This window comes from Rhamphochromis sp. 'chilingali' (assembly GCF_963969265.1).
Source record: "Rhamphochromis sp. 'chilingali' genome assembly, chromosome: 18".
NCBI classification, from domain to species: Eukaryota; Metazoa; Chordata; class Actinopteri; order Cichliformes; family Cichlidae; genus Rhamphochromis; species Rhamphochromis sp. 'chilingali'.
Window position 1 is genome coordinate 35,691,371 of NC_137945.1, and position 20,043 is coordinate 35,711,413.

The 20,043-nt window shown below is 42.9% G+C and overlaps 1 protein-coding gene across 2 annotated transcripts in view; it reads right to left on the reverse strand.

Moving 5' to 3' along the window:
• Nucleotides 1-6,166: 6,166 nt before the first annotated feature.
• The window catches only part of arhgef4 (Rho guanine nucleotide exchange factor (GEF) 4), a 73,378-nt gene continuing 59,501 nt past the window's right edge, over nt 6,167-20,043 (reverse strand). Inside the window, exons 7-11 of one of the 2 annotated variants that reach the window (XM_080865768.1) lie at nt 17,922-18,051; nt 17,684-17,815; nt 8,867-9,110; nt 8,537-8,614; nt 6,167-7,595 (exon numbers count right to left, since the gene is read on the reverse strand). In XM_080865768.1, coding sequence (XP_080721894.1) covers nt 7,438-7,595; nt 8,537-8,614; nt 8,867-9,110; nt 17,684-17,815; nt 17,922-18,051 — 742 coding nt within the window. In that variant the 3' untranslated portion in view covers nt 6,167-7,437. The remainder of the gene's footprint in view (nt 7,596-8,536; nt 8,615-8,866; nt 9,111-17,683; nt 17,816-17,921; nt 18,052-20,043) is intronic. The other variant, XM_080865767.1, reaches the window with a different exon arrangement.

Genomic DNA, 20,043 nt, shown 5'->3' on the forward strand with positions numbered 1-20,043 from the left:
TGAGGCTGTCATTTTTAGCATCTACATGGATGTTAAAATCACCCACAATAATTATTTTATCTGAGCTGAGAACTAAATCAGATAAAAAGTCTGAGAAATCACACAGAAACTCTGTGTAAGGCCCAGGTGGACGATAGATGATAACAAGTAAGACTGGTTTCTGAGTTTCACAGCTGGGGTGGACGAGGCTAAGCATCAGGCTTTCAAATGAATTAAAAGTCTGTCTGGGTCTTTCGTTGATTAATAGGTTGGTGTGAAAAATTGCTGCCACACCGCCCCCTCGGCCTGTGCTTCGAGATTTCTGGTAGTTAGAATGACTCGGGGGTGTTGATTCATTTAAAGTAACATAATCATCCTGCTGCAACCAGGTTTCTGTAAGGCAGAGTAAATCAATTTGTTGATCAATTATTAAGTCATGTACTAACAGAGACTTGGAGGAGAGAGACCTAATATTTAATAATCCACATTTCACAGTTTTACTCTTTGGTTCAGATGTGGATACTGTATTGTTCTTTCTTTGTGATTGTTTATGTTTAATTTGCTGGCTTTTAGTTTGTTTTTTGTCTTTTTGGAAGCTGACACAGTCTCTATGGAGATGGGTTTTTAGGGGGGTAGCAGGAGGAGAGAAGCTGCAGAGAGGCGTGTAAGACTGCAACTCTGCTTCCTGGTCCCAACTCTGGATAGTCATATTTTGGGGGGTTTAATAAATTTGTCCATATTTCTAGAAATGAGAGCTGCTCCATCCAAAGTGGGATGGATGCCGTCTCTCCTAACAAGACCAGGTTTCCTCCAGAAGGTTTGCCAATTATCTATGAAGCCCACATCGTTTCTGGGACACCACTCAGACAGCCAGCAATTTAAGGAGAACATGTGGCTAAACATGTCACTCCTGGTCTGATTGGGGAGGGGACCAGAGAAAACTACAGAGTCCGACATTGTTTTGGCAAAGTTGCACACCGATTCAATATTGATTTTAGTGATCTCCGATTGGCGTAACCGGGTGTCATTACTGCCGACGTGAATTATGATCTTACTGAATTTACGTTTACCCTTAGCCAGCAGTTTTAAATTTCCTTCAATGTCGCCTGCTCTGGCCCCTGGAAGACAATTGACTATGGTTGCCGGTGTCTCTAGCTTCACATGTCTGAGAACAGAATCACCAATTACCAGAGTTTGACCCCCGGCGGGTGTGTCGCAGAGTGGGGAAACCTGGGGCTTCTGTTTAGGACTATGTTTTCTCCTCACCGTGACCCAGCCGCCCTCTTTCCCCAGCTGCATGGGGTCTGCCAGGGAACAGCTAGCGGGGCCTACGCTATCTTCGGCTGCACCAGCTACAGGGGCCTGGCTAGCTATGGGTGAATGAAGGGTGCGAAGCCGAGTCTCCAATTCAGTAATCCTGGCCTCCAGAGCTTCAAATATGCTACATTTGTTACAGATATCATTACTGCTAAAGGAGGCCGAGGAGTAACTAAACATCTGACACAATGAGCAAGAAAGTTCAGGAGGGACAGGTGAAGTAAATGGTAAAATGGTAAATGGCCTGTATTTATATAGCGCTTTACTAGTCCCTAAGGACCCCAAAGCGCCCCAAAGTAGCCATGGTGCTAACGAGTCGGCTACGAGCTAAGCTAAGCTAGCGAAACAGTACAGAGACAGTGAGTGAATACTTTGGCTATAAATTAGGTAGTGAGTACACAGAAAGTGTGCTTCGGATGAAGCACGTGAAGATTATACTATGAAAAAGAATGTATTTAAAAGTTGTTAATTAAATTGCTAAGCAAATAAGCTACTCAGAAACACCACTGTGTTTGAGCAGGAACAGGAAGTGATACTCTACCGCAGAGCGAGCGAACACCAAGTGACAGCGATCACCTATATCTAGCCAGGTACCGGCTAGATATAGTTGGGCTCACCTCTACGCATGGCTTGGGCTCTGGAACCAGTCTCCTGGAGAGGGGCTGGACCAGGTTGCCCCTGGTGAGAGGCGGCGGGCTGGGGAGGGTATTCTAATATCCCCTCGGCTTGCTGCCGGTACGTTAGGGTTCTTTCCGGTGGATGAGAGGGTTTGTTCCCTGCGCCTTAGGGTCAGGAAACAGGTCCTGACTCTCATCTGTGCTTATGCGCCAAGTGGCAGTTCAGAGTACCCAGCCTTCTTAGAGTCCCAGACAGGCCGTCTGTCAGGATGTATTTGTGAATGATATAAAACAGTCGAATATGGTTGAATTCTTTGACTGACTTGACAAAAGCAAAGCTTGCTACTACTGCCTTGTTTAGTTGACAGCATGGCAATGATACAAGATGTATTTCTAAAGACTGCCTACATTTCATGTTTGCATCAAATATTATCACAATATGTGGAGCGATACCCTTTGAAGAAGGGGCTTCACAGCCTTCGATTACTAATGCTACACATTGATGAATCTTTGTTTTAATGTTAACATTCATCATATAGTTCATTATAATGGATGAGATTTAGGACCTTATAATTGCAGAGGAAGAACACTGAATTTTTTTTTTGTCAGTTCTTTTTTGTTAGTTCTTTTGTTGTTCCCACGATACTCTTGGTGATAATTCTGTACTTGGTGTTAATGTTAAAAAATGTTTTTTTATTAGTGCTGTCAATAGATTTAAAAAAATTAACTAATTAATCGCACAATTGTCTGTAAATTATCTGTATATTTAAGCTTGTAACTGACATTCATGCTATATAATGAAGTAAATGCAGAATAAACACAAAGAATGTTAAATGCCTAAATTCAAAGAGAATTTGAATAGTTTTCTTCAATCTTTTAGCACAGGTTCTCTCCTGTGAAATACAACTTTTTAAAAAACCTATATACTAATAGGTACGTGTGAGATTATTATACTGCCATATGTTACCTGTAATCAAAACGATTGAATCATGATTAGGGATGGGTACCGGTATCCGGTGACATTATGGCACTGGTTCTGACATAAAGGGTAGTAACCAGACCGAAAAGCAGCGCACATTTCGGTGCTTTTTTTTCCTGAGATGACACACACTCATTTTACCTTTCCAAGGATAGTAGGCGGGCCCAGGTACGTACGTTCTTTTAGAGCAGAGCTACAGATTAAAAATGCCCAAGGCGAAGCGGTCAAATTCTGGCTGTACTTCACAGCAAAAGATGCAAACTCAGCAGCAACAAGTGCTTTAAGCTGATACTGTGATACTGTCAAAGGAGGTAACACCTCAAATCTGATGAAACATCTGGCGACGCATAGCGTTTTTTTTAAAAGCTGAGAAATGCGCCGTATTTGATAGCTTGCTGAGAGACCTCACACCGTGCACATCTACTGCGGGTGTGGTGCCTGTTATTGGAACCCGGAGTTAGCAACATCCCCCAAGAACCCGAAGAGGAGAGTCCTGGCCCCTAGCCCTGCCAGTGTAGCAGAAATGATGACGGATGATGATGCAGCAGCAGCCGTTCTTCTCCCTGGCCAAAAAGGCTAAAATGACCAAAGAAAAAGTGGAAAACAGCTATACATAAGAGGTTTTTGGACAAAGTTTGTATTCTCCATTCTTTAATCACCGGTTCGAGCACCATTTAAGCACCGGCACCATTTCAAAAGTACCGGTTTGGTACTGGTATCAGATAAAACCTAAACGATACCCATCCCTAATCATGATGCTGCTGTAGGCCACATTATACTTCTTATTATAGATTGTGTAATCATTATGTAGTTTTAGTTTGCATTATACTTCTGACTTAGAAGAATGTGAAAATCATTAGATTTATTAGATTGATTTGTATTACATTATACTGCTGATTTACTGTGAATGAGTTACACGGTTTTATGACATTTCATACTGCTGAGTTATAAAGAGAATACTGAGTGCACGGGATCAGGGCCTTGCTTTTCTGATTGTAGAGAGAACCGAGTATACTGCACGAGAGCTTCTCCCCCACCTTTGTTGGAAGCAGAAAAACAGGCAGCCAAGGTCATAACTCAGGCTCACTGAGAGATAGAAAGTATGTGCGATTGTTTTGCCCCCTGAGCTCCAGGTGTTGTGCTAGACAGTGATCGTGATTACCATCCGCAGGAACACGCAGCTGCTTAAAGCTGTAGCGCCCAGATTTCTTACAGCTACTTTCTGCAGCTGATATAAGATGCAGTAAGCTGAACACAGCTTCAACCATCTGTTTGTTGAAAAATAGTAACGGGCCGCATTTTCTTGTTAGTAACTGTAACGGCGTTATAACGATAGGAATAGTAATTAGTTAGATTACTTGTTACTGAAAAAAGTAACGCCGTTAGTAACGCCATTACTTGTAACGCCGTTATTCCCATCGCTGCCCATGATGCACCATCACATTATGAATGTAAATAGTGTGGAGTCAGTGAAACTGTGTGTGTGTAGCTTTTTTCTCATTTATACAGTGGGGCAAAAAAGTATTTAGTCAGCCACCGATTGTGCAAGTTCCCCCACCTAAAATGATGACAGAGGTCAGTAATTTGCACCAGAGGTACACTTCAACTGTGAGAGACAGAATGTGGAAAAAAAAAAATCCATGAATCCACATGGTAGGATTTGTAAAGAATTTATTGGTAAATCAGGGTGGAAAATAAGTATTTGGTCAATAACAAAAATACAACTCAATACTTTGTAACATAACCTTTGTTGGCAATAACAGAGGTCAAATGTTTACTATAGGTCTTTACCAGGTTTGCACACACAGTAGCTGGTATTTTGGCCCATTCCTCCATGCAGATCTTCTCGAGAGCAGTGATGTTTTGGGGCTGTCGCCGAGCAACACGGACTTTCAACTCCCGCCACAGATTTTCTATGGGGTTGAGGTCTGGAGACTGGCTAGGCCACTCCAGGACTTTCAAATGCTTCTTACGGAGCCACTCCTTTGTTGCCCGGGCGGTGTGTTTTGGATCATTGTCATGTTGGAAGACCCAGCCTCGTTTCATCTTCAAAGTTCTCACTGATGGAAGGAGGTTTTGGCTCAAAATCTCACGATACATGGCCCCATTCATTCTGTCCTTAACACGGATCAGTCGTCCTGTCCCCTTGGCAGAAAAACAGCCCCATAGCATGATGTTTCCACCCCCATGCTTCACAGTAGGTATGGTGTTCTTGGGATGCAACTCAGTATTCTTCTTCCTCCAAACACGACGAGTTGAGTTTATACCAAAAAGTTCTACTTTGGTTTCATCTGACCTCATGACATTCTCCCAATCCTCTGCTGTATCATCCATGTGCTCTCTGGCAAACTTCAGACGGGCCTGGACATGCACTGGCTTCAGCAGCGGAACACGTCTGGCACTGCGGGATTTGATTCCCTGCCGTTGTAGTGTGTTACTGATGGTGACCTTTGTTACTTTGGTCCCAGCTCTCTGCAGGTCATTCACCAGGTCCCCCCGTGTGGTTCTGGGATCTTTGCTCACCGTTCTCATGATCATTTTGACCCCACGGGATGAGATCTTGCGTGGAGCCCCAGATCGAGGGAGATTATCAGTGGTCTTGTATGTCTTCCATTTTCTGATGATTGCTCCCACAGTTGATTTTTTCACACCAAGCTGCTTGCCTATTGTAGATTCACTCTTCCCAGTCTGGTGCAGGTCTACAATACTTTTCCTGGTGTCCTTCGAAAGCTCTTTGGTCTTGGCCATGGCGGAGTTTGGAGTCTGACTGTTTGAGGCTGTGGACAGGTGTCTTTTATACAGATGATGAGTTCAAACAGGTGCCATTCATACAGGTAACGAGTGGGGGACAGAAAAGCTTCTTACAGAAGACGTTACAGGTCTGTGAGAGCCAGAGATTTTCCTTGTTTGAGGTGACCAAATACTTATTTTCCACCCTAATTTACGAATAAATTCTTTACAAATCCTACCATGTGGATTCATGGATTTTTTTTTCACATTCTGTCTCTCACAGTTGAAGTGTACCTCTGGTGCAAATTACTGACCTCTGTCATCATTTTAAGTGGGGGAACTTGCACAATCGGTGGCTGACTAAATACTTTTTTGCCCCACTGTATAGTCTGTGCTTCCCACAACCTTTAATTATAAGTTGTGCAGTGTAACTACATTAAGTGTGAACTGTATCAATTTTCAAAGCAATCTCCCTTTGAACGGTATGAAAAGCAAAGTAATACAGACTTGATACTTTCAGCAGGTTTTTTAATCTATAAAGTGAAAATGTTAGCTTGTACTCCATGTTAGCGTACACATGGTTTTTCGTTAAAGAAGTGAAACTCCAAAAAGAGTGGCATGAAACAAAGTAAAAATCACCCCAAGTTGAAGCGACATGAGTCATTTTAGGAACGTTTAATTTTTGAACAGAAAGGAGTAAGGAGTACATTTCACTAAATGCACTTACAGAGCAATATCGCCGGGCTGCACTGATCTGACATGAGATTATACTGGAAATCAGATACACAGAGCAGGAATAGTGAATACAGGTAGATAAAAGAATGTGTGTTTGTGAGACAGAGAGATGCTGTCAGCATGGCTGCACAATGAAACCAACTTTAACCAGCAATCAGGTTAAATATAGCAGGGCTCTTCAGAGATAAAAAAATATTCCTCACAGTATTTCTTTTAAGCACATCCATGCATGTCATTGTAAAGCATCCATGACACACTTCAAATGGCACTTCAACAAAGAACAGAAAGAAAAAGAAAATCGAGCGAGTTGCGTACTGTCGTTGACACAGCAGGTATCAGGAGTCGTCGAGGTTCAGACCGTGGAGCCAGAACAGCCGAGAACATGTGCTGAGCCAATTTGTCTTTGGGCTGCGTTTGATATTCGTCAGGAGTTTGCACATTACACCAGAGAAGTACAAAACCAAATCCCGGTGGATCATAATCACGAAACAAAACATAGCTGAAATCATATTTCTGTACATGGAAACAAGAAATGTTGTCTCTTCATAAGCAGACAAGGAACAAATATAAAAACAGATCATCTGGCACTACAAACACTTGGCATCTGTCAAATCATGAAGCAACAGAAGAGTGAAAATAAACAAGGTTTTGTTGACAGGCAACGTCTTCACAGAGACAGCACAGTCAGGAGTCCCACGCTCACCTGCAGCAGTACAGTACTAGTACAGTACTAGTACAATAGTAGTACAGTACTATTACAGTAGCAGTACAGTAGTAGTTTTAGTTCCAATCAGTGCTTGATTCAAGGTCTATTTATAAGTGAACCAAGAGTTTACTCTACCTATCTGACTCATTGTCTCTAGAGGACCATTCCCATGTCTGATTGTTAACCAACATATAAAGTGCTTTCAAAAGATAACATATTCAATTCATATCTATACAATAAATCAATAATTAGAGGATATTATGTGTAGGAATTAAAGAGAGGAAGGGTTAAAAACGGTCTATTCAGGCACGAACAGAGACTCTTTCTCCTTCTCTGTTCCTTTTCTCCAAGGCTTTTTTTTCCTTACAGTTTTTTTACTTCTTGAAGGGCGTCAGTCTGCCAATGTTGTGCCAGAAGGTGGAGGTCTTGCGCTTGGGCTCAGCCAGCATAAAGACCTGCTGCTGGGGCAAAGCAGAGGGGAGAGAGGGGTGTTTCTGCCTCAGGAGGAAGTCATAATAAGGTCTGGACACCGCTGAGGAGAAGACGAACAACAGATCATTACTTATAATACAATAATAATACATTTTATTTATAGGTGCCCTTAAGACCCTCAAGGTCACCTTACAATAGCACAAGAACAATAGCAACAATACAATATAATAAAACATGGCAAAATAAAATATAGACATAAGAGAAAAAAAAGCATGAAAGTATAAAAGCAAGTATAAAAGCTGAGCAACGTAAAAGTGGACTAAGCCCGAATCAATTGTATGCAGTTTTGAATAGATGGGTTTTGTGACGTGATTTAAAAGTGGTGAGAGAGTTCGTGATCTGGTGGAAGTGCATCCAAAGTCTTGGAGCAGAACAGCTAAAGGCTCGAGTCCCATGGTAGTCAGGCGAGCAGGTGGATTTACGAGGTACACCGTAGAGAAGAGAATTACAGTAATCTAAACGGGATGTGACAAGAGCATTGACAAGTATGGCAGTACTGTTTGGAGTGAGTGAGGGACGAAGGCGGTTAATATTACGGAGATGAAAATAGGATATGCATTAGGAAACAAGGAAGGGTTTCATTATGAGGGTCTGAGATTGCATTTGTTGTTTAAATCTAACTCGGTAAAAGTTCAGTATAAACTAAAGTGAGCGGCTATGAATGACAGGGAGACTTCTACAAAGAGCCAAACAGGTGAAACAAGAAAAATATTAGATATACACATAATCTGTTGACATACGCACATGGCAGCAGATCACAAAGTGTGTACTGCCAGGCGTTTCGATTCGTTATCATCTATGGGCCACTTTTTTACCCCTTTGCTCAGTTCCACTGCTGTCCACTGCAGTCGTGTAGGTAGAGCAGGTCATTTACTAATTGGAAGGTTTAATCCCTGGCTGCTCCCATCTCCAGTCTGCACAGTATCCTTGGGCAAGATATTGAACCCCAAGTTACTCTACGATAAATTGATTGGTGCATACCTTTGGGTTTCCCAGCTGGATGGCTTTTGCAGGCATTCAACATGGCCTGTTTCTTCTGGACCTCTGTGAGAGTGAACCCTGACAAAAAGAAAATAAAAACAACAGGTTTATTCGTAAGGACACCAGACCGACAGCATTCAAATCAGCTGACAGAAAATGTCCTTGACAAAATGAATTTAAAAATCAGAATTCTGTGAAAGTTTACAGCGTCTGTATCTGTTTAATGCATGTGCCACGACAGTGCTGCAACAAACTTGGATTGCCACCATTATTATCATCCAAATGTTTTAGCATCCATTCATATGAAGACAAACTGAGCACATGTCTGACCTGTCTCGCGGTCTTGCTGGACCTGCCTCCTCTCATCAGTAAAGGCCCGGAGCCAGCGCTCTTTCTGCTCAGGCTTCTTAGCACATAGGAGGTGGACTTCATCACCAGTTAGCGAGCGCAGTTTCAGAGCATTTTTTACGCTGATGTTGAAGTCTTTCTCCTTACCATCCTCCAGATCTATTACTTCCATGTGGTCCATGTCAATCCGGCCCTTGTAGTAAAGCATGTCTCGGCGCAGGAGGTCCTGCAACAATAATGGACAGCAGATTTAAAGAAGGATTTGTTTTGAACAAGAGTAAAAAGAAAAGTAAATGAAAGCATACAGGTTTGTTTTGTTTAGTTTTTTTTGTTTAGCACTGTGTCACCTCAACAGTTCTCAACAGCCCAAGAGAAAACCCTAACAATCACATCACCCCCCATGAGCAACCACTTGGCAACAGCAGAAAGGACAAACTCCCTTTTAACAGGAAGAAACCTCTGACAGAATCAGGCTCAGGAAGGAGCCGCCAACGGCTGTGACCTGTTTGGAGTAAGAGGAGGGAGACTGGTTCACTTCCACTGCATGTCTTTAGTCCTGAGGTAAATAATAACAAATGACTGAATGTTCAAAGGTTGATTCTGTTCATCTGGACGTAGCGTTTTCAGTGGGAGAAGCGTTTCGTCACTAATCCAAGTGACTTCTTCAGTCTCAGCTGACTGCAGGTTTCAATCTTATAAACAGTACATTTACATAATGACTGAAACCAGCCCACTGAAGGAACAATGGGCTGGGAGGGCAGTTCCTTCATCATAATTATGCAAATTCTCATGACCATTGATCAACAACCAGTGATCAAAGCCCACTGATCAATGGCCATGAGTACCATAGTCAGCAGTTCTCTCCTGGATCGGCTGGATCTTTCTTTAGGCGTCTTCCCAGCTTTGACAAATGTCCAGCTGGGATAACAACATTTAATCAGAGCCTTTTTCCCACTTTGGCACGGACTGCCTAAAGCTTGCTCGTCAGTATGAGCAAACAGCACGTAAGATGGCGGATTACAGGAACCACCTGAGATTCAGCCTCAGATGCAGACAAAACAGGATTACTCCTAAAAGTCTGCAAATGAGCTTTTCAGTTAAAGGCTTCCAGGCAACAAAAATCCTCCAGAAGGCACCACACCAGCTGCTTAATGAATGGGTGAGGCAGACAAATTTTACCATCGACGTGCTAAAATCTCAAGAGGAGCGGATCCGACAGAGACTGACAATGCTTTTAGATGAGAGCAGACCAGGCAACAAATGAAGTTTGACTTACTTGTTGTACATCGGAAACCACAGCGAAATACGGAGAGTGTACTCAATGGCCAGAAGAGGGAACGATGCAACACCGAAGATGTAGACAAGTGGGTGAAAAATTTGTCTGACAGACAGCTCACCCAAACAGAGAAAACATCCTTGCTAAAGGGTTGAATTTTGCTGTCATGGTGAGACAAATCCCGCTAGTGGAGCTGATCACAGCCACAGAAACAGCAATTCGAAACAACAATATAAAAACAACAAAACAACACTCTCAGCATCGACCAAGTGTGTTTGAACTGTGTGTGAATTCCACCTACTTCACATACAAGGGTCAGTTCTACAGGCAGAATCATGGGTGCCATGGGCTCCCAGTTTCACCCATCGTGGCCAATTTGTACACGGAAGAAGTGGAAAAGAGGGCTTTGCTATCCTACCCTGGAACACCACCAAGCCATTGGTTCAGGTATGTGGATGACACCTGGGTGAAAATCAAATCTCAGGATGTACCACAATTCACGGATCACATTAACTCGGTGGACCGACACATCAAATTCACCAGGGAGGATATGAACAGTGGCAGGTTAGCCTTCTTAGACTGTGAGATTTCCATCAGTAATGGAGGACATCTAAAAGCTGACGTGTACCGTAAACCTGCACATACGGATCAGTATCTAAGGTTTGACACTCATCATCGACTGGAGCACAAACTGGGTGTCATCAGGACGCTACAACACAGAGCGAACACCATCCCCACTGACACAGCAGCCAGAGAGGCAGAAGAACATCAGGAAGGCCCTGAGTAAATGTGGTTACCCCAGCTGGACTTTTGTCAGAGCTGGAAAGGCTCCTAAAGAAACCTCCAGCTGATCCAGGAGAGAAGGACAACCAATGACTAAGCGAAAACCTGTAGTGATCCCGTACGTGTCAGGAGTATCGGAACAGCTGAGACGCATTTTCTCTAAACACCACGTATCTGTGACCTTTAAACCCCAAAACATGTTGCGGCAAAAACTGATCCACCCCAAGGATCGGGTCCCCCGACACAAACAGAGTAACATAGTGTACGCTGTTAAGTGCAGGAGGATTGGCAGGATTTATACATCGGGGAAACCAAACAACCAAAGAGGACGGCACAACACAGAAGAGCTACCTCGTCAGGCCAGGACTCTGCAGTCTATTTACCTACAGGCCAGTGGACACTCTTTCAATGATGAGGATGTAACATCCTGGACAGGGAGGAATGCTGGTTTGAGGGCGGAGTCAAGGAGGCCATTTACATGAAAAGGGAAAGACCATCTCTGAATCGAGGAGGGAGCCTAAGGGTACATCTGTCACCATCTTACAATGCTGTGATTGCAGCCATTCCCCAACTCTCTGTGAATGGGACTCATGGCCATTGATCAGTGGTTGTTGATCAATAGTCATGAGAATTTGCATAATCATGATGAAGGAACTGACCTCCCATCCCATTGTTCCTTCAGTGGGCTGGTTTCAGTCATTATGTAAATGTACTGTTTATAAGATTGGGGAAACCCTTCAGTTTGCTTAGACTGAAGAAGTCACCTGGATGAGTGACGAAACGTTTCTCCCAATAAACGCTACGTCCAGATGAACAGAATCAACTTTTGGAGATTTACTTACCTGGATGATTGAGCATGCATCAAGACGTAATGACTGAATGCAAAGTGGTGTATAAACAGGGAGTGAAAAGGAAATGTTCATAGCATCATGGAGAGCCTTAGCAGTAGCCTGAGCCTATTGCTGCATATTTAAGAGAGAGGCTGGATCAAGTGACCCGAAACAAATGTTATAAAGCTTTATAAAAAAAAAAAGAAAAGTGAGAAGTACAAAGAGGGGCTGCCTCCTGAATCCAAACTGGGTGCTGGTTAATATAGGAGAGGGACCTGACAGCTAAAAGCTCTGCTTTCAGACTTGTGGCGACTTGTGGCTCCCAGAGTAGAATAGGAAACAAAGTGCTCATTTGGGGTGATATATGGTAAAATTTGGTGTTTAAGATGAGATGGGGCTTGATTATTCAAGACTTTGTATATGAGGAGTAATTTAACTTTGGCTCTTGATTTAATAGCTAAAAATATGGTCTCTTTAGTCCATGTCAGAGATCTCACTGTAGGATTTTTGATCACTACAACCTGAAAAATAAAGTATTACAATAGTCTGGCCTAGATGTCATAAATGCATGAAATGTTTTTTTATATCACTCTGAGATAGGATGATCCTAATTTTAGAGGTACTGTGCAAATGTAAGAAAGCAGTCCTTACTATTTGCTTAATAATGTGCATTACAGGATATAATCTGGACGGCATTATCTTGGCCTCCAGTAACCAGGACAAGTATCTGGTTAGACACGTGATGTAGATTGGACTCAATACACAGGGCTCAGGAGAAAAGTTTACAAGACAAAGTCAGAAGCAAAGCAAAGGGATTTCCAGTTAGCGAGGCCCATGGCTCCACCACAGTATTTTCTTTCCTCAGCAATCTCTCTTTCAGTAACTCTCTGAGATCCATTTGCAGGTCTCTGCTGCCGAGTGAGCCAACACAGGAGGACTGGAGGACCATGGCATCACATTTCTATGATTTTTAAGGCAGAATATAAAAACTTCGGCATAATCTGAATTTAGAAAGAGATAATTAGAGGTCGTCCAGCCTACAGTTTAATGAATTTGTGAGCTAACCGCTCACGCCTCCACCCACTCACTCCATTAATTGACTTCGGCGCCGAACAGAGTTTTATTGACTTTTCCCTTGCTAAGAAACTAGGCTTAACTGTTGAGCCACTGCCTCATGCTCTACGAACCTCCTCCCTGAATGGTTAGCGTTTACCAGACGTCACCCACATTACTGAACTGATAACATCATTCCGGAAATCATTCTGAGTTAATCAGTTTGTTTGTTTTTAAGGCTCCACTAACCCATCTGGTTCTTGGCTATCCCTGGCTGTTACAACACAACCCCACTCACTGACTGGAGAAATGGCTGCATTTCTAGATGGAGGGAGGAATGCCACATGACATGCCTAAGATAATCCAATCCAATCCAACTTTATTTATATAGCACTTTTAAAAACAACAAAGTTGACCAAAGTGCTTTCCAATAATAAAACAATAATGATAATAATAATAATGGATTGCATTTATATAGCGCTTTTCTAGGCACCCAAAGCGCTTTACAATTCCACTATTCACTCACACTCGCATTCACACACTGGTGGACAGCGAGGCTGCCATATTGCGCCATCGGCCCCTCTGACCAACACCAGTAGGTGGTAGGTGAAGTGTCTTGCCCAAGGACAAAATGACCAGGACAGAGATGGTAAATGGACTAATTCTTATATAGCGCTTTTCTCTCCCAGAGTACTCAAAGCGCCGTATGCAACATGCCTCATTCACACCCACTCATGCAAGCACTTCTAAACGCAAGTGCAAACTAATCTACATTCACACTCCGATGAACGCATTGGAGGGCAATTTGGGGTTAGTATCTTGCCCAAGGACACTTGACATGCAGACTGGGGAAGCCTAGGATCGAACCACCAACCTTCCGATCAGTAGCTGAGCCACAGCCACCGAGAGAGAGCAGGGGGATCGAACCGGCGACCTTCTGGTTACAGATGAGTTTCCCAACCCCCTGAGCTACGGTCGCCCAGATCTACCACCTCCGTCTCTCCTCTTTCCAGCATCACCTCCGCCAACACCTCCGAACCTAGCTGCTGTTCCTTCGGTTTATCATGAACTGCCTGAGGTATTTAATAAGGATCGTGCCTCCACACAGGCCCAATGATTGCGCTATTGACTTGCTATCTGGGCACCATTGCCAACCAGTCGACTCTAAAGCCTGTCCCAGCCAGAAAGGGAGGCCATGGAGGAATACATTACCAACTCACTTGTTGCTTGGATAATTCAGCCATCTTCCTCTCCTTTAGGGGCAGGATTTTTCTTCGTGGAAAAGAAAGACAAGTCTGTAAGACCTTGCATTAATTATCGGGGTTTGAACACAATAACTGTTTAAAAAAAATGCCCGTTGCCTTTGTTGACTTCTGCGTTTGAGCTTCTCCAAGGAATGACAATCTTCAGTAAACTGGACCTCCGCAATGCGTACCATTTGTTTCGCATAAGGGAGGGGAACGAGTGGAAGATGGCCTTCAACACTCATTTGGGGCAATTTGAGTATCTTGTCATGCTGTTTGGGTTAACAAACGTTCTGGCAGTCTTCCAGGCCATCGTTAATGACATTCTCAGAGACTTCATCAACCACTTTGTTTTTGTCTACCTAGATGATATCCTCATCTTCTCCAGGTCAGTGGTGGAGCATGAACGGCATGTAAAACTAGTGTTGCAGAGGCTGCTGGAGAACCGTCTGTTTGTTGAAGCTGAGAAGGGCTTCCTCTCTTCCATTATTAAACAGGAAAATCTGAGACCGGATCCAGTAAAAGTCCAAGCGGTCTTGGAGTGGTCCACACCACCAAACTGCAAACAGCTTCAACGATTCCTGGGGTTTGCAAATGTCTATCGTCGCTTCATTCACGACTTCAGTAAAATTGTCTCACCTCACCTCTCCAAAGGTCCTGTTTCAGTGGGGGCAGGCAGCCCATGAGGTTTTTGCTCACGTGAAGCAACCTTTCACTTTGGTGCCCATTCTCACCCAGCTGAATCGCACCTGACCCTTCCGTGGAGGTGGAACTTAGTCAACAGACTGAAGGTAAACTCCATCCATGTGTTCACAGAACAAAATTACGACGTTGGCGACAGAGAGCTACTGGATATCAAGTTGGTGATGGAGGAGTGGCGGTAATGGCTTGAGGGAACAGCACAGCCTTTCACTGTGTGGATAGACCACAAGAACCTCGCCTACCTTCAGTCAGCAAAACGGCTTAACGCGCGCCAAGCCAGGTGGGTCAGGTTCAGTTTCTCAATTACCTACTGGCCTGGGTCCCAAAACGTCAAGCTAGATGCTTTATCACACCAGTTTTCACCTTCTGAGGAGGCTCAAGTGGAAACACTGGCCTTTCCTAGGGGCTGTGTAATAGGAGGACTCCCCTGGGAAATTGAGTCAGCGGTATGGCAGCATACCGAACCTGATCCTGGGACAGGACCCCCGGACCGCCTCTATGTCCCTTCATCCGTGCAGGCCCAGGTGCTCCAATGGGCATGATTCTCGTGTCATCCTGGAATCCAACGCACCATCTCGTTCCTGGGAGCCTGTTCTGGTGACTTTAGCTCAAGATGCCCGAGAGTATGTAAAAGCCTGCACCATCTATCCCCAAAATAAATCACTGACCTCTCCTCCGGCGGGCCTGCTCCAACCGCTACCAACCCCAGGCCCTCTTGATCACACATCGCCCTGGATGTTTTGACAGGCCTTCCACCTTCACCAGGAAACATGGTAATTCTGTCTATTATTGATTGCTTTTCCAAAGCAGCACATTTTGCAGCTCCCCACAGCACTCAAGATGGACCAGCTGCTGATGGATCACTTGTTCCACCTGCATACAATCCCTTCAGATGTCGTCTCCAACCGTGGACCTCAGTTCACGTCAAAGGTATGGAAGGAATTCTGCTTCACCATATGTGCCCAGGTCAGTCTCTCATCAGGTTATCACCCCCAAACCAATGGTCAGACAGACAGGCTGAACAAGGAACTGGAGCCCTCTTCCCATTATTCACTGTGCATATGTATATTAGAGATGGACCGATCCGATATTACGTATCGGTATCGGTCCGATACTGACCTAAATTACTGGATCGGATATCGGAGACAAATAAAAAATGTAATCCGATCCATTAAATATCATGAAAGCACCTCACAAAACTTGCAACACGCCGTAACTCACCTCAGAACGTTAGCACGTCGGAGCAGTATGCATCACGTGATAGAGCGGCTGTGGCATGCGGGACCTGTCGGTGGTCTGGATAGCATGTGGAGCTTCGCTAGCAACCCGGCATTTCATCTCCGACAAAGTTATCCCGAGAGAAGTAAAGCAAGTGTGTAAGTCCATCTCTGAATGTTTGTAAAGCATTCCTGCGTTAAGCTTAACAAGCGATATATGGAGCGACTGCCTCTCCGGCTGCTACTTCAATCATGAAACTGCTTAACGATCAGCTGATCGGCTTTTCTGTCGCGAGTCCGTCTCTCTTGTTTGTTTTTGGCCCACTTTGCACCAGAAAGAGGAAACCAGCGGCTGAACAACAGCAGCACGTTTAAGCTTGATCAGCTGTTGTTAGAATGTATTTAATATTACTTTCTACTCCAGGATCTTTTTCTACGTAGCTGACGGCTGGTAACTGTGCAGGGGCGGATCTAGCAAAGTTTAGCCAGGGGGGCCGATAGGGCATTAACAGGGAAAAGGGGGCACAAAGACATACTTTTCTTTCTTATTCTCATTTAAAATGTCGAGCTTTTAATAAATAATTATCTGACACCCAAAGTTTTAATTTGATGTAAAATGAATAGAAGTCAATTACTGTATATAGTGACTATTAAGTCTAATATACCCTAGTAAGCTATAGTACTTTTTCCTTTGGGAAGGTACCATCTGTGCAGTCTGCAATTTTGTTGAAGAAAGATGTTGAATCTATTTAATATTTCTTGAAAAATAATTGATTTCTGTGTAGTTTTTTTCACACTGCATCAAATTAAGGTTGATTACGTCGATTAAGCATCATGAGGTGGAGCGTGAGGGGTGGTTCCCTATTTTTTATTTATTTATTTTTGTTGTTGCTGGGAGTTGGAACCCTATTAGTTAGGTTGCTTAATATTTACGCTAAGTACTCTTTAAAATACCAGAATAGGGAGGATGGTGTAGGTTTAAGTTTATTAGATTGATCAGTATTGCTGAACTATGAAATATTTTTTTTTGCATACAGGTATAACAGAATAGCTTTAGTGTAGTTGTTGTTTTAAACTTGAGTATGAACCTATACAAAATGCAGCAAGATATTTAAAAAACTGTTTTGTTGATTAAAAAACACTATATCGGATTCATATCGGTATCGGCAGATATCCAAATTTATGATATCGGTATCGGTATTGGACATAAAAAAGTGGTATCGTGCCATCTCTAATGTATATATGCCCCTTTAAATAAATTTTTTCACTTTTCACTAGTTTTAGAGTTTTGGAGTCCTGCGATTGAGTCCTGCACCAAACAAACCTTGACAATTCAGTTAATGATCCATCTCAGTACATAAATACCACCATTTTTCTTCTTCCACTGACCAAACTGTCTTCTTCTTGTGGAATAAAGTGAATTATTATTAGAAAATTATAGAAATGTATTTGTATTTAGAATACAAATTAAGCCTATTAGCTTGACACATTAGTATTACCTTACACAGACACCTTGAGGGAACTGTTGTTGTGTTTTGGCGCTATATAAATAACACCTGATACACAACCATGGATAACCTTTTCTTTTGTACATATACACTGATGCCCCTTTCTCCTGGCACTTAGGGTGATTCTTGCCACATGCTTTTATCAGTACCTCACAAAATGACATCCATAGTAGAAAAAAAGGGCACCTTTTTACAGTACACCATCTGATGGTCAAAAAGGAAAAACATTCTCTGTTGACTCTTAGCCTGAGGCAGGGATAGCTTGGTCAGCTCTCCTGAAAAGATGAGCTCAGAGCTTCTGCTGAGGACATCTTCACCCTGTAAGGTTTAAAGCACACATGCAGCTATTAGGTGCTTCTCAGACATGCTGCAGTTAATAGTAAGTGTTGGAGAAATGTTAGAAAAAAGATGCTTCATTACAAACCTCAAAATCCTCAATGGAGCTCTGCCACTGAGCGATCTTGTCGATGTTCTCAAGGCGCCGTTTTCTCTCATTTATAAGCCTGGCAACATTCTTCATGGCATTCAAAGCTGCCTCCACATCTTTGTAGTCCCTAAAGTTTAGAGAGTGACATGCATTTGGATTATAAAGTAAGTATTTGTGGTGATTCCATAACACACTCTATATTTTCTGTGAAGCACAACTGATGCATCCGCCATGCTGCAGAACTCCATTATTAAACAACCATTAAAGCAATCACTGAGTTGTTGAACAGGGCGTCGTGTTACAGTTACAGTATAGTGTGGTTTCGGACAACCTGTCAGAAAATGGGGCTTTCTGTAGAAAAAAACCCCAAACTGCACAAACTAAAATGCCGTGTCTGTTAGTCTTTTCAGACAGAAAAACCAACTAATTTATCAGAGGTCACCTTAGAGTGAAGTAACTGTAAACCTTCTGTGCCTCACTTCACAAAATATATTTAACAAATGCACCATTTTATTTCCGTTCAATTGAATTTAATTTATAAAGTGCCAATTCACAACAAAAGTCACCTCAAGGCCTTTTATACTGTAGGGTGATAAAGACCCTACAATGTTAGAAAGAAAATCCCAACAATCAAATGAGCCCCCATGAGCAAGCATTTTTCAACAGTGGGAAGGAGAAGCTCCCTTTGAGTGGGAAAAATCTCAGGTGGAACCAGGCTGAGGGGAGGGCCAGCCATCTGCCGTGACCAGCTTGGGAGTAAGGGGTTAGAGAAGTGAGCAGAGAGACACAGAGTCATAGTTACTAATGACTGACTGAATCTTTCATGAATGAATCCGCTGTGTATAAAGCCACAGAGAGTGAATGAAGAAGAAATGGTCAGTGAATCACGGGAACCCCCCAGTAGCCTAAACCTATTTCAGCATATCTAAGGGATGATTCAGTGTCACGTGATCCAGCCCTACCTATACGCTTTATAAAAAGGAAAGTTTTAGACCTAATCTAAAAGTACAAATAGTGTCTGTCTCCTAAACCCAGACTGTGAGCTACTGATATCCCATTCCCCCCAACTCTGAATTATGATAGTATGGTATTATGAGGTCTTTAAGATAAGATGATTATTCAACATTTTGTATGTAAGGAGAAGGTTGTTAAATTGGGGGATTTACAGAGAGCCCATGGGGAGAATGTGGGAGAAATATGGTTTATCTTCTTAGTCCCTCCAGCCTTCTGTTTCAGCTGAAGGCTTTTCAGGGAGATAATACTGGATTTTCAGTAGTTAACACTAGAAGCAATAAATGCATGAACTGACTTTTCAGCATTCTGAGACAGAATGTTCTAGTGATATTGCACAAATACATAAAAGTAGTTATGTGTACAGTCAAGGACATGGCCTGATTAAAAAATGACACAGGTTCCTCAAAGCGCTGCTAGAGGCCAAGGTAAGTCCAGTATCTGGTTAGACAAAATGTTTTTAAGATTCCTGCGGCCAAATTAAAAAAAACAAATCTCAGTTTAGAAGTAAATTAATCATATTTAAAGTTGGGCTATCACTTAATGATCAGACTTAGAGCAGTCTTGTAGGAATGAGTTCTAAGAGACATGTTTACATGTTAGAGAAAGTCAATATAAGCAGCTATTAAAGCTGTTGTATTTACTGGTACATCCTTGGGAAGGGTGTGAAATTTACTCTAATTGTTAGAAAAATAATAATCATTACTAGTCTTTACTATTAAAGTCTAAAGGAAGACTCCATTCAGCAGAGCTCTGACTCTTTGTCAGCCTGGAAAAAGTGTTAAAAAGAAACCTATCATTGACAAATAGTAAGATGTCCCAGCTCTACAGAAGACTTTTCCTTCAGAGTGTTGGATTGTGTGTGATGAGCACACAGAGGCAGGCGGAGGTTTTAACAGAAGCGAGCCCTTTATTAAACCGATGGAACAGGTACAAAACAAAGGCAAAAGTCCAAGTGTAAATGGGAACTATTGAAAAACTAAACTTGGAACGACAGAAACCAGAACATAACAGGACACTCTGATAAGGGACAAAGGGGAACTGACACCAGATAAACACAGGAGGGTGGTCAGGGGAAGTGGAGACACATGGGAACACAGCTGAAGCA